Here is a 15,024-nt window from a genome sequence, read left to right as displayed (position 1 = left end):
CCACTAAAGGGGCCAGTTTTTACCAGGTTTTATTGTTAAGTGGTAGTGCCCCTAGCTGTCATTGAATTGAATAACTTGCATGGTTAATCTTCTAAACATGATTGTCAAGCTTTGTCAAGTTCCTTTTTCCATGTAAAATGTCATAGGCTCTTTTGCTTAAAAGCATTGTTTTGTTACATAACAAACAAAAAGCTAAAGGAAATACATTAATGATCCTTTGCTCAATTTCAGTGCAGACAACCTGAAGAAAAGACTGTTTTGACACATTTTAAATCTCAGTATTACAATATAGCAATTATAGCAGCCAAGACTTTTCATTTAAAGAAAAGAGTATAATTCTGTTAACCTCACCAAAACAGATAACATATTTTTACACTTTTCTTTTTTGAGTAATTCAGAACTTGGCACTACACTGGACAGCTTTATTGACACTTAGATTGCCGTTGTAGCTTTGTAAGTTTGAGGGAAAATCATGTCCAAAGGTAACTTTCCTCCCAAGTTGTTTGTCACACTCCTGTCCAGTCTTTACACATCAGTTGTTGGGATCGAGGACATCTCCTTTTTTTCCAAAAGCTCCTTGTCCTCTTCCGGTTCATCTTTGTCTTCTTTGTCCTCTTTGTCCTCTGTTTCAGAGGAATAACTAGCCACTCCATTTGTAACTCCTGTCTCATCAGCGTCATCCTCCTCTTGGACCATGTCGTGCAGTTTTCTCTTAAAGCATCCCAACTACAGATCAGGATCAGAAAAGGTTTTATTGCCATTGTCAGTTAACAGAATTCGCAAACTAGTATGTTGCTTCAGCGGTTTGGTGCAACATAAAACAGACTAATAATGGTAAACTATAAACTAATATTAAATAAAGTCGTGCATGAAAAGTGTTCAATAAAAATAGACTACAGTATGGACAGAACAAAAGTGCAAAATTAGCATTTCAAATAGATCTATGCAATATACAGATAAAAAATAATATAGCCATTGTAAACAAGAAAGTAGCATGCAACACATCAATAGTTTTGTTTATTATCACACACATAGCTACACTTTTCTGCATCCATCTGCACTTTGATCAAGAGATATGCTATCTATTTTTAAAAAATAAAATAAACTTTTGAAATATGATGACCAGTGGAAACATTTAATAAATGAAGTATTTTTCTTACTTTAAACATGATGAGTGTGATGAGAATTATCAACAACAGGCCCCCTATGGATCCAGTCATAATGATGAGCATCATGTCAGGTAAAACGATCAGCTCAATGAGGACCTCACTCTGTTGGGGAAAAAGTGCATTTTTACTACATTTGTATTGTTAAGGGGTGACAACTAAAAATGTCCTATACAATGCATTATTCATACACTTGAATACTCTGGTCACCTTAGTAGGATTTCCTGTAATTTACTATGCAAAATATTATGCAAAATTGACTTTTCATAGCTTTTAACCATTTTATAATTGTTTCCCCTTCTCATTTACCCTCCCCGAGTTGTTTTAGGAGTGATTTGTACTTGTTTGAGCAATCTTTAATCTCTTATTTTCAAGACACCACATTGACAATAAATCTCCATTTTCACCACCACTGGCATATGCTGTAATTACTTCCTTCTTAAATTTTATTTTCTCAATCGATGATAAGTGTGCTCCCATTGAGCACCGGAGTTTTCTAAGGTGAAAGTCAGCAGACTTGTTTCTAAGTTGTTTTAGATAAATATTGCGATGTAGAATGTGCAAATTATAACATAATGGTCCAGATGTCATAGATTATAATTATGCAGCACACACAAGCACAACAGGTCTTCTTTAACATTAAGATGCTTTTCTCTGCAGTTATTTTCTTGCCTGAAATGTTCCACTCTATGGCAATAAGCATATCTAATTTTGCATTTATTTAGCTATAGGTGTTTTATAGGTAATTAAATACCTCAAAAATGCATTCTTACTGTAAGCCACGTGGCCTCTCCATTGGATGCTTCACCAGAAAAGTTATACAGTGCACCTTTAAACATGAATCTATCAACGTCTAACATACCGATTTCACTACTGGCTCAATGTCCTCCCCGAAGCTGTCATCTGGACTCTCCCTTTTTCGCTGCCCAAAAAAAAAACCATATTCAAATGTAATAACTATTTTTGTTGACATGAGTTTGAATGAATACATTATAAATTAAACTCTTGTAACACACCTTTTGATTGTAAGAGTCCAGTGAATACTTCTTTGTGTCATATGCAACAAATAGAAAACTTTCAAACTCAATCATGTCGCCGTCACCAGTGTATCGCTTCAGGAAAGGTACATCCTGTGACAAGAGGACATTTACTGTTATTATCAAAAAAACACAAAATACTGGTGTCTGTTGTATGTGCTTACCAGTTGACTGAGGTCTTTAAACTGCACTTGTCCAGACAATTCAAACTCCACAGATGCATTGGTCAGTAGAAAAGGGTCACAAACTATGTACTTGCATTCTCGCTCTGGAGTGCAGTACTGCAAACAAAATATTGTCAGTCAATCAATCAATCAATCAATCAATCAATATAATTAATCATGTCTCACATTATTTTGAGATGAAGGAGATTCCAGGTCACTTTCTCTGCACTGAGTTGTATTCTTAAAAAAATTATATATATATATATATTATTAATTTTTTTTAATCTTTAAAGTTAACTTGTATTCATCAGGTCCCAAGTTTACCTGCTCAATAAAGACTTTATAGTTCATCATTTCAAAGCCATGTTCGAGTTTTGTGGGAAAAACTAGAGTCACATTCACAGGAAAATGCCTCCACCCATAATTTTCTACCTGAAAATAGGCACAAGACCATATTAGAATATATTATAGCAAACTAAATGCACAAACATTTTAGTATTTGCTAATTCCTGTTTTTAAACAACATTCAGTGATCACACTTTTAACAGATTTAGTCACTGTAGTGCCATCTATTGGTCATTCCAAACATCAAATTTTTTATCTATGAGTTTACATTTTTAAGAGATTTTGTTATAAAACTATTCATGGATGTAATGTGCAAAACATGTGACCAGTGAACCTCTTACTGTATATTTGGTAACCAATGTTCTTGGGGCAGGATGCTCGGTGGTAAAGTTCATGTAAGTGATGCTGTCTTCATGTCTTAAACATATATACAGTCGTATTTAATTTATGTTGAAAATAATGGTAAAAGTATAAAGATAATAATGTTGTACTTACACTAAAAGTACCATTTTAATTTCAAATTGAACTGGGATGTCTTTGACCACAAAGCCTTTACTTGAGTTTTGATTATCGCTGTGGATTTTTAAAATGAACAATTAGAAAAAAAAAAAAAATTTTAAGTTTGAATGTTTTTTTTTACCTGTGTCCCGTGATATTCACTGATAAGGACTCCTTCCACTCATACTCTCTTATAACATGGAAAACACTCATGAATTTGGCCTTAACAGAAAAAGCACAAATTATTTTAAGTCAAAGTTCATACTCATTTTGAAACTGCATTTTTCTGACCTGTGATTGGCTGCGATAAACAGGAAGACTGACGCCACACAGTGTTCTGTCTTCATAGTCACGACAGCTGTAAAGTGGTTTGGACTTTGAATCCTGTTTTATTTCAAAAGGAATAAAATAATACAGGTATAAATTATACAGTTTCACAATTTTAGGTTTTATTTATAAATATGTTTAATTCTACTTCTCTTCATGGACTTGTGTTCTCTCTTTATTTTCTATTGTATTATGTTTTACATCATGTTAATAATATTGGTAGATGTCTGTAATGTGTAGTATTGGAAATTTAAAAGTGCACATCACTTAAGAGGATTATTTGCAGGTTGTGATCTTAGACGATATCCAGAATGTCTCCCCCCAGTCTTCACCCCCTGTTCTACACAACATGCTGTAATGTCCAATAAAATCTATGGGCCAAAAAAAATGTTAAAGTCACCTGAGCTAGACTCATCCTGGCGAAGGACAGTCCTAGAGAGTGGTATATGGTGAGACTGGTGTTGTAGGAGTCTTCACCTCGATTGAACAAAGTCACGCTCACATTGAAGTAGTTATGATCTGCCACAACTAAAGATGGAGTCCTGAAAGTGGAGGAGGAATAAAAGTTAAATTTGTTTTAATCAAATATTCAATATATAATATATAATGTCATAGTTACATACATAAAGTCAAAATCCACTTCAATTTCAGCAATGCAGGTGTCATTGCGACATCTCTTTTCAAAGGGAACCTGTTCAATCAGAATATCATTTAGTCAAATCTTCAGCTTTTTTCGTCAGCAGTTTAGACAGGGTGCATGCAACTGCAAGTCAAATAACTGACTTAAATCAATACTTTTTTTTGCCAACAACACGTGTCTAACCACAACTGAGCCTTTTTTTACAGGATATATGCATTAATTATTTGTTTATATTGTGAAATGATGAATTCAAATATTTAAGAAGACTATAAAGCAGGGGTGCCAAACTCATTTTCACAAAGGGCCACATCAACAAAATGGTTGTTCTCAAAGGGCCAGATGTAATTAACTGTAAAATAAATGTCACTAAATCTAGCCAAATTTAATGTAAAATAAATGCAACTACTTTTTTAATCTTGTTAATTAACCGTTTCTATATTTATTGCTTATTCAAGTTACAAATATTGCATATGGATTTGCATAGACATGAAAAAATGGCTATTTAACTGTGTATTTAATGATAAACTGACATTTTAAGACAATCATACCTTTTAATTTCCTTTGTCGCGGGCCACATAAAATGATGTGGCAGGCCGCATTTGGCCCACGGGCCTTGAGTATGACACATGTGCTATAAAACTTTACGCACACTTTCATTTTGTATTTTTATTCATTTAGAAGCTCAGTTGAGCTTATAGGTTAAGGGTTTGATCAAATAGAGCCTAAACGCTGCACATATATATTTGGTCTACTATTTTTTCCACATGAACCGGAAAACCAAACACTTAAAGATAACAACCGGCTTATACCTCCACAGATGTTTCCTTATCACTGTCAGAGTTGAGTGCTACATCTGCCTTCTCGATCTCCATTTGTGAAAAGTTCATGTGAATTTCGATCGGTGACAATGTATCAGTTACACATTTCTGAAATACAAAATTGTGATTAACAGGACTAAGTTTTATATTTTAAATGTATACAATATTTGTCCACTAACCAGCATGTAAACAGAGTGGTTGAAGCAGGTTTCTTTATCTATCAACTCATAAGTTTCAGTTAGGTTTCTCTTTTTTGTGGTTGAATTAAAAAACCCTCTAAACGTTTGTCTCATTGGGTCGACATCCAGAAAATAGGAGATGTTCAGTCCAGGTTTCACAGCTCCTGCACAGAAGCGTTTAAGATGTTTAACACCACTAAATTGTTGACATTTTCTTAACTCTTATACCTGCAGAGCTCTTGGTTGCCTCTACCATTTGAAAGCAGACTGTTAAAGTGACCAGAGGTATAAAGTCATCATTGTTGCTTGGACATTTGATTTTGTCAATATGGATTTCATGAGGGTCAAACATCAAATGAGTCGTAATGTTGAACACTGGCTTGGATCTGCAACCAGAAAATGACAATCAATAAATGTTTAGATCATTTTCAGTTTTCTTAGTAGCATTTACAAACTTTAAAACAACTGCAGATCCACGTGAGCCAATAAGAAGATCAGGCAGACCATCATTCCCGACATCAATGCTGCCGTCTATGGACTGGCCAAAGAGCTGTAGTTTAGGATGTACATTCTCCCCCAGGATCCTCTGTAACAACAGTGTTTTGTCAAATTTTAAGGCATAATCCTCCAATATGTTTATTGTTTTTTCAGAAAATGCATTTTACATAAACAATTTGACCACATTAACAAAGGTCAAAAAAGAAACAGAACAAAGGCATTCAATCACACCTTCACAGCACACACACACACCCACACACACACACACCCCTGATGAAGCTTATACTAAAGAACATACCTTCTTTACAAAAGTCAAAATGAAATATCTAGTATCAAAGTGTTACAACAATACAAAGATAAAAAGATAATTATAAAACACTCTACTTTCCAGTTCTTAAAATGTTCATATAGGGTTCCCATGATTTTACAAAACCTTTTCATTTTCCTTTGGCTATATATGTTAGTGTTTCCAGTCCAATACTGAACGTTCTTTGATCCATTGTTTTAAGGAAGGAACTTCTACAGATGAAAACTAGCTTCAGCTATAATCTGGTGCAAAGCATCTTTAATGTGTTTGCACATTGTCCCTATCAAATAAACTAATAAACTAAACTAAACCATATTGTTCCAGTTCAAAGTAATGTGAAGTAATGTGAAGTAACGTGAAGTCCAGCAATTCTCTTTGCCTCTTTGTTTATGAGAACATTTTAAGGCATAATTTTGAGTAACATTTTGTACCTGTATCTATATACATGTATCTATATACCTGGCTGTGTGTGCTCCGTATGCCTCTGGTCCTGTCCCCGAGGTACAGATACACTGCTCCCCTATTCTGGTTTTCAAGTGGGGCCCCAACAACTGCGTCTCGGAGTCCGTCCCCATTCACATCAGCCACACTGGCGATAGTGGTGCCAAACCGCCCCATGACATGTGCAGTGATGTTATGTAGTTTTATCAGCTTCATCTGTGGAACAAAAGACAAAAACTGTGGTGTTAGGGCAGCTTTGGGTTCGTGGCTTGAGTGTTTGCCTGCCAAGGACAAGACACTTTCATACCTGAGCTTTCCTTCAAATATGGGGCGTAAGTGCCTGGTGGAGATCAGAGTTGCTATCGTCACACCTTCCGTCAATCTATCCCTGACTATAAGGTGTTAAGAGAGAATAATAATGCATGAAATTTTAAAGCAACTTTTAGTAATAGGGATGGATGCCATATGCTAGAGCCAAATCACAATTTAAATTTTATCATCATTCATGCACATTACTAACTTGCCTTTAATAGATAACTACAGCCATCCTCTTTTTCAAAGAATCCCACTTCACAGTGATTGGAAAAAGCTACCTGTCACACCCTCAGAGCATGACAGAGGCTGACTAATAGGAGGAGCGGGTGTGTGTGTGTGAGAACGGAAGTGCATAAAACAGAGAAGGACTGATTAATGATATGATCGATTTTTATCATCCTATCACCCAGCTCTATGAAGTACTATACTCTACTGAAGCATGACTGTAATTCTCACATCGTGCGTCAGTTTGTAGATGTAGATCTTGCCCTCCGCCACATGATGTGTCTGGTAAAACAGGGGAGCTCCCACAAACAGGAAGTCAGTGTTTCCATCAGAGTCCACATCCACGGAGCACACCTCTGCACCAAAGTACGAACCATGCTGGACATAAAGACATTAATACACTGTAAATAATAAATACTGTTGTATTGTTTGATTTCATTGCTAAAGAAGATGCCAGAAAAAAAAAATGCTCTGGTTTCCGTGTTGTAACCTCCATTTTGTATCTATTGTGCCCTTTCATAAGTAATTACAAGAAGAAAGACATGCACTCCTACAAGTGAAAGTTAAAGTATGATAAAAAGTTGAAAAAGGGTTTACACAAGATTTTTTTAGTGCATTGTAGGGATGTAGACAATAACCAATATTCGCCCATGTCATGCCAATATTATAAAACCTTTAGAATGGCCCACAAATGGACTGGAATGTAACTGATAGTTTTGGTTGTTAATAGCGATCTCTTTAATTTCATTGCTCTTCTATTTTAACTCATCAGTCTAAATTTAAATGAATTAGCATGGACATCGTCTTGTTTTTAAAACTAATTGTCCAAGATCAGGGAAATCAATATCAATATGAGCACCGATATATTGTCAATCCCTAGCCCCTAGAAGAAGACAAATAAACTTTTGTAGGCCTCTTGATAAGCTATACATCTACAGGAATAACAGTTGTGTAGCTCTCCACCTGCTCTCCATTGATCCTTTGAGTAGGAGTCCACTTGCCGGCTGTGGATGTAAAAAGCACAACTTGTCCCATGTGCTGGTATCTCGGAGCTCCAGTGAAATACAGTGCAGTCGTGTTCTTTTCCCCCACAGACACAGAATAACCTACAGTAATGGCAGACCAATAAAACAGACAGAGGTTCATTTGGAGGACAAGTATCACTTTTCTTTAAAATGCAGACAGTTATAAAATAATAACTGTCTGCAACTGATCACAAATTTACCTTCATTTATTAAATGTTGTATTATTGTACACCCGATGTGTTTTACTAATTGCAACACTAAATAAATGTTCATTTCATTTGCTGAAAATGTAGCCACAGATGTTCTGGGGCAGACTATTGAAAATATGGCTACCAATTAGAGACAATGGCTTATCCAATCACATTAAATAACAAATTCTACTAAAACTTCCAACATTCAGTTTGTAAATTAATATATTACTCATATCTCTCTTTCCTTAAGTCTGCACTAACTATAGCAGAACCACGTATAATCAGTATAGATTGTACCATGTCTAATGCACAGCTAGTGGTGCACAGTAGTACACTGGCATATAATGCAGTTTTCGTCAAATAATTGAACAGACTTCCGATCTAAGGAGCCCATACCCATGTAAGAGTCTTCCTTCTGCTCTGAATCCTGAATCTGTGTCTCAGTTTTTCCTTGAAGCTCATGAAGAGACCCTCTCCATGTCTGTGAGCCCACCGAGCCCAAGAGCAGAGTATCCTGTCAACAGAGAAATCTTAAGTAATTTTTTTTAAATAAAAAGCAACTATTATTGAGAATACATTTTACATTTACAGTTTTTTAAATCAAGATTTAAAAGTATATGTGCAGTTTTGATTGCACATTCTCCAGCACATAGGTCAAGGGAATGTGCAATCAGAACTGCAAATTGACTTAGGGAATGTGTAATTACTAATAGAACATAAGACGTTGAAGTGCATACCTGCACAGAGAGACTTAAAGTTCCCTGACGGTGTATCATTGGTGGTTATTCTTGGTCTCTTATTTATTTATGTTCAATGATGGATGTTGTTTGTATAGGCTTATGTTGTTGTGATGTATTTTTTAAAGCATGTGAACTCCTCTTTCAAAACAAATTTCTCCCATGGGAAACAATAAAGTATTAGTTTATTCTTATTCTGTTAATAGTATGAATTTTAAACTTATATGGGAACATTAACATTTGATTTAAGACTGAACAATGAACTGACAGAAACTGTGCTTTACTTTACGTTACTTTAGTAATTGCAGCCTTTGCGATTTGCCAATTGGGAGTCTATACAAAAATAAACCTGAATGATCTGCTTACTTTGCCATAGACAGCACTGAATCCAGTCTGAGACATTTCCTCAGTCAAGTCTCCAGCCAGAGCTGCTTTGGAGCCTGAATATAATGAAATGTTAACCATAGAGTCACGAGTTTGTTTGTTTTTTTATGTGCAGAATGAATTTATTTTTTTTTTAAACCTTCAGTTTGAAAGATCTTCTTTTGGAAGTTTTCCAGCACCCCAGTCAATCCATTGTAGTTCTCAATGTGAAATGTGTTATTGTCCTTAGGCTCTGAAGCAATAAGTTTCAATTTTGTTACATCCACTTTTTTCACCTGGAAAAAGGAAGACAGAAATTATCCAAATCGTTCCAAGCACAGACAAATTTTGTTAATGTTAATAAGTTATTTGACCCCATGTAGATAAGTTAGTATTTTAGTATAATCAGAGTGTTCTAACTTACTCCAATCACCAATCGAATTATGCCCATTGAGTCATACTTCATGATAGACCCATATGCTCTATCAGAGTCACTTGGATCTCCATCTGTGATTAAAACCAGCACTTTGGTTGCATCTAGAGATGCTCCACTTGAAGTATTGTTTAAATGCTCCTTTCTGAAATGGTAAAAAAAAAGGATGTGAACAGGTCTCTGACATAAATAAGCTTGTAAATAAAATAGCATCAGGACTTCAAGTTGATCTCAAACTCACAGAACAAAATCCAGTGCCTTGTGGGTGTTGGTGAGACTCCTTAATTGTGGTTCTTTTTTGAGCTTAGTGCTGGCTGTATCTTCTGTGTAGTCATTAAAAGTGAAAACTGTCCTTACTTCAGTTGAAAATTGCACCGCTGCAAACTAAAGAACAAAAATCTAAACTATGGAAAGTAAATTAATAACATGATGCTATAGAGCTTGGCCAGCGAGTCCTTCTTTGCTCTTGAAATAAACTTGAAAAATAGTTTGTATGGCCAAGCTAGTTATAAATAATTACCTTTATAGAAGTGTTTTTAAGGTTTGACATGATATCCTCAATGAAATACTTATTTTCTTCAAACTCTTTCTCTGTCATACTTAATGATCCATCAAACAGAAAAGCAAGGTCCACTGTCTTTTTGGTGCAATCTGAAAATATATTTTTGTAATTTGGATTAGCAAAAACAGAAAAAAATATCTCACATTAATACACCTTGTTCAGTAGAAGAAGTAAGAATACTGATTAATATAAAATAATATTGACAATGCTTTAGAGTAATTTGAAAACAGAAACATTCCCACCTTGAAAAGCAGGTTTGAAGACTGACTGCTCCTCTAATTGTTCAGTGAGATTGTAGCACACACTGTTCATGTAGGAGTTTTCATTACATCTAACAACAACATTGGGACTGCAAACCTGAAAGATTAGTTTACATCATTATTAAAGTAGTAAAGGATATAACAGTACATTTTAATTATTGAGGACGTACAGTAAGCTGATGTTGTGTGAGATCCTTTGCTATTGACAACCCAAAGTGCTTAACAGGCAATTCCTTCGCTCCAACAGTGACAGCTGGAACAAAGTATTAATCATTAAATGAATCATGGATTTGAACAGATTCACAGGCCAAGTAAACGTCAATATACAAATAAAACATGTAACCACTGCCTAGTTATAGAGATGATACGATATGAACAAAAGGGCTAAAAAGATTATGAAAAGGCAGATAAAATTCTAAGGTTATGGGAGTTATATGAAGTTTGGTTTATAGTTCTGGACAGATGGATCTGCTTCTCCATGGAGATGTCTGAGGGCTATCTTTAATAAAATAAAAATAAATGTTATTGCTTTTGCTGGAATGGTCCATAGTATGGCATTAAATGTATCTATCTCCATGACTAGATGTAAGAGACACAACCAGGTCAAGTTGCAAGTCAGATGTAGGGAATATTTAGAAATAACAACACATACTTGAATAAATGCAAGAAAAGTTTAATGCCATACTGTGGAACATTTCAAGCAAAGCAAAACATGGGGACAAGTGAGTGACCAACATACATGGTGCACCTTTGCCAACATAGACTGAAGTTAGATTATACTGTTATCATGAAATCTTTGACAATTTTCTTTCAATATAGTAAAAATAAAGTTTTATAATTATTTTGATGTGGTTATGAGCTGTGTGCTTAGTCTGAAAGTTCACACGCCACTGGTTAAATCGACTCACATAAAATATGAGGAGTGGGTGGGAAAAATAAACGATATATGTGTATTTGAACATGGAGTTGCATTAAACACAAAGCACTTGATCACAGTAATAGCAATGAAAAACACATGTAAGTAATGAAATGAAACTCAGTTTAATGCCATACTGTGAAACATTCCGAGCTAAACAAATAACATGGCCATGGAGACAAGTAGATAACAGACTCCAACAAGAAAAGCTACATAGAGCACCTTTAGCCATATTAGTTTCAATAGGACAGCTGGTTACCTTTTGCTGTGAATGGAGATTTGTGGTTTTGTCTTCCGAGATAAACTGCACCAGATCCATTGTTATAAAGAGGAGCAGTCACTACGATTCTGTGGAGGAGCAACAGTTAATGCAGATGAAACAGCAATTCTGTTATATGCAGTTTAAACATAGAAATGTCACTTATTGCTGAAAAAATATTATTATTTTACAAAAGAAATAAAGGATGCTTACTCTTTGTTGCTCTTGGATCCAACCTGTAGAACTTTGAATCCAAAGAAATCATCTGCACTTCCATTGTAGACTTCAGGGTCCCTCAAGTCAATATTAAAGGCCAAGGAAATGCTCACTGTTAAAATGTAATATAATGATTACATTTACATTAGAGCTAAACAAAGAAAGCCACAAAATTAACAAAGAGAAGAATCCAAGGCACTCCCGCCAAATTAAAAAGTCATTTAGTGTAAAAAAGGGACTACCCTACACATTTCGGACATGTGGATCCTTCTTCAGGGCAAACAAGAATACGAGAACATAAGAATACAAGAATCACATCCAAGGGCTTTTTATTGTAGTCAAGAGTATCTCAGATTTTTTTCCACTGTGACCCTGAGGAGCACCTGACCTGGTACTTAAGTGACACACTGAAGCACTCATCTTTCTAACCATTAAAGCCACAAGCTCAGCTGGATGGAATCTGTAACTTCAAGAGAAATTCTATCTATGCTGTGCTGTTACATTATGTTATGTGTGTTCACACATACTGCATACTGCAACAATGTTTTGAAACGAGAAAATTACATGGAATATCTGAGTTAACTTGAACAGTTAACTTTTATCACTCCAACAGGGCATTGTTTTTATTCTACTGACTCAAGATTTCCACAGAAGGCATGACACTGCTTGAACAGAAAGGAGAAATACTTTACAAGAAAGAAAAAACAGATTGTTCCTTTTTTGGTCAATCTGGTCACAATATTAGTAACATAGCCATGATTTTATAGATCTTTTTGTGATATAGTAATAAATAAATAAAGTAGTCTATTACACTTGGAAAAGACAAAATAATATAATAAAGCAAAACAGTCTCAGTAGCCGTCTTCACATAGGTATTATATGTGAAGTAACTGGTGCAGAGAATGCGGCTGGCATTACACGAGCACACGTTTGTGGTTGATCAAGACATCTGAGCATTTCCTGTACTGCATACTGTGTTAGAAAATTTAATAAAAACTATCAAAAGCTACAACAGATATGCTACTAATCACAAATGAATCGAAAATGAAAATTTGAATGAACGCAATAAACAATTTTTTTGAAGTAGGCTACCATAATTTCCTCCACAAACCAAAATGCTTTGAAATACATAGCTTATCACTTCATATTTGATCTTTTCTGTACATTTTCCTGGACGTGTTTAAAATGAGAACTTTGCACAGAATCATATTAAAAAAAAAAAAAAAAAGAAATCACAGTTATCCTCAGAAAAATTGCCCAAATCCTTCAACCCCATGATCTGCCATTTTACTGTCTACAAAAACTAGTCAATATCCTACAATATAAAGTGTTCTTACCTGTTGTGCACATATAGAAGAGGAAAAGTTTGCATTTTTGATGCATATTGGAGCCAGCGTTGCCTCTGTGTGGTCGGTTTAAACATGTGTGACTAGTGTTTCCTGTGCTCTTTTTCTAGGCGTTTCTGCTACAGGTGGAGCCACACTTCTCATAAGATGCTCTCAGCAAAAACACATTACCAGCCACCTTCCTCTTTCAGTGAGGATGTCCTAAGTTGTTCGCTCTCTCTCTGACCACTTCCTATTTTGACATGTGGTTTTGGCAATTTACCACGCCTTTCTCAATTAAAAATAACTTACTGTAGCCTACACTTTTTAGAGTGTGACCCAGATCAACTTAAATTGTTGAATTAGTTTAACATTAAGTTCTTATTCGAGCAGACTGCAGATTTTGGCTCATCGTGTCAATAAAGATCAAGTAGCCTAAGGTTAGTTGGCTAATCTAAAATAGTGGATCATAATGTACTACCTGCACTTTAGTAGCCTATAATGCAATAAGCAAAAATCATATCTAGTTAATGTGTTTTTATACAATAGCAACACAAACTTCACAAAAACAAACTTGAATGCAATGGTTACACATTTTTCCATTAGTCTACATCAAGGGTGTCCAAACTTTTTGCAAAAAGGGCCAGATTTGGTGATGTGAATATGTTTGGGGGCCGACCATTCGGCCTGATCATTCTTTGAACCATTAATATTAAATTCAAATTAACTATTTAATTATTTTTTACTTTTTTATTGCAAATGGCTTTCACCTTTCAAAAACAAAATGAATGTGTCATGATGTCAGTTTCCCTGTCCTCCCGTGCTCTCTCCCCCTCCCCTACCTGTGTGTCTGGAGCTGGGTGGAGTGCCTGACTCCTCCCGTGCACACCTGGGGTGCATCAGCCTAATCACCACCACCTGCTGCTGAGTACAAGAAGGCTTGGCAGTCTACACTCGGTGCCAGACCGTCCGCGTGTAAAACGTGAATGTTTCTTGCTAAGCTTTGTTATATGGTACTTTCCGGCAAATGCTCATTTGGATTTATGCACCCTCCAGATTCCTGCCTCTACTCGCCCAGCTCCTGCCGCCACGTTCCAGTCCCGGTATCGCTTCCAGCTCGTCTTGTCTCCTGCTCGTCTCGTCTCCTGCTCGTCTCGTCTCCTGCTCGTCTCGTCTCCTGCTCGTCTCGTCTCCTGTCCGGTCCTGGTCTCTGGTTTGTCACCCGCTCCCCGCTCTGGTCTTCGTCTGATCCGCCTGCCCTGGTACCGCACCTGCTTCTATCCCCGTCCTGGTCCTGTCCTGCCCGCCTCTACCTGCACCGCACCCGCCTGACCCGTCTCCCGCTCCCCGGTTCCTGTACCTGCTCTTGTGACCTGTTTAAAGACTGCATTTTCACCGCTGTAAATAAACACTGTTAAAACTGCTCTGGTCTGCATCCTTTGGTCCTATCCGTACCGTTACGACAGAACGGTCTGGCCACTATGGACCAAGCAGGCTCAGATCCGGACCAGACGCGCCGCCTGACGCACTCTCACCCCGAGGCGGTGCTGGGTCAGCATGAACAATCCATTCGAACTCTATTGGAGCTAAATCAGACATTGTCCCAGCAGGTGGCACAGCTTAACCACCAGGTGGCCGCGCTCCTCGTCACCCCGCCTGCTGCAGCTGGAGCGCCGCCACGCCTCCCGGAGCCGAGAGGCACGGATCCGGAGCCGTATGCTGGACAACCTCACCTCTGTCGCGGATTCCTGTTCCAGTGCGAGTTCATGTTCCAGCA

At 36.7% G+C, this 15,024-nt stretch overlaps 1 protein-coding gene across 1 annotated transcript; it reads right to left on the bottom strand.

Moving 5' to 3' along the window:
• Positions 1 to 23: 23 nt before the first annotated feature.
• zmp:0000001082 (integrin alpha-D) lies at positions 24 to 13,363 on the bottom strand. Its single transcript, XM_033992108.2, has 31 exons — positions 13,260 to 13,363; positions 11,920 to 12,034; positions 11,707 to 11,795; positions 10,702 to 10,784; positions 10,514 to 10,628; positions 10,230 to 10,360; positions 9,951 to 10,093; positions 9,701 to 9,854; positions 9,437 to 9,572; positions 9,280 to 9,353; positions 8,573 to 8,690; positions 7,924 to 8,066; positions 7,192 to 7,338; positions 6,439 to 6,636; positions 5,630 to 5,760; positions 5,403 to 5,560; positions 5,175 to 5,338; positions 4,987 to 5,103; positions 4,161 to 4,228; positions 3,938 to 4,079; positions 3,502 to 3,594; positions 3,353 to 3,432; positions 3,208 to 3,285; positions 3,054 to 3,129; positions 2,692 to 2,799; positions 2,554 to 2,607; positions 2,368 to 2,484; positions 2,183 to 2,296; positions 2,029 to 2,088; positions 1,161 to 1,271; positions 24 to 726 (listed from the first exon to the last, which is right to left on the bottom strand). Exons 1-31 carry the CDS (start codon positions 13,303 to 13,305, stop codon positions 526 to 528), a joined length of 3,564 nt encoding a protein of 1,187 aa, XP_033847999.2. The 5' UTR covers positions 13,306 to 13,363; the 3' UTR covers positions 24 to 525.
• Positions 13,364 to 15,024: the final 1,661 nt, after the last annotated feature.

The sequence above is a fragment of the Periophthalmus magnuspinnatus genome, chromosome 1, assembly GCF_009829125.3.
Source record: "Periophthalmus magnuspinnatus isolate fPerMag1 chromosome 1, fPerMag1.2.pri, whole genome shotgun sequence".
NCBI classification, from domain to species: domain Eukaryota; kingdom Metazoa; phylum Chordata; class Actinopteri; order Gobiiformes; family Gobiidae; genus Periophthalmus; species Periophthalmus magnuspinnatus.
Note: the sequence above shows the minus strand (reverse complement) of the source record. Positions and strands in the feature narration are given on the sequence as shown.

What these genes read in the sequence shown, in the direction of transcription:
- zmp:0000001082 (XM_033992108.2), bottom strand. Translation starts at nt 13,305, where the DNA reads ATGCATCAAAAATGCAAACTTTTCCTCTTCTATATGTGCACAACAG. An exon ending in GGATCCAAGAGCAACAAAGA is followed by an intron (nt 11,796 to 11,919) that starts GTAAGCATCCTT and finishes GCTCCTCCACAG; the next exon opens with AATCGTAGTGACTGCTCCTC. An exon ending in TCAGTGCTGTCTATGGCAAA is followed by an intron (nt 8,691 to 9,279) that starts GTAAGCAGATCA and finishes CTCTGTTGACAG; the next exon opens with GATACTCTGCTCTTGGGCTC.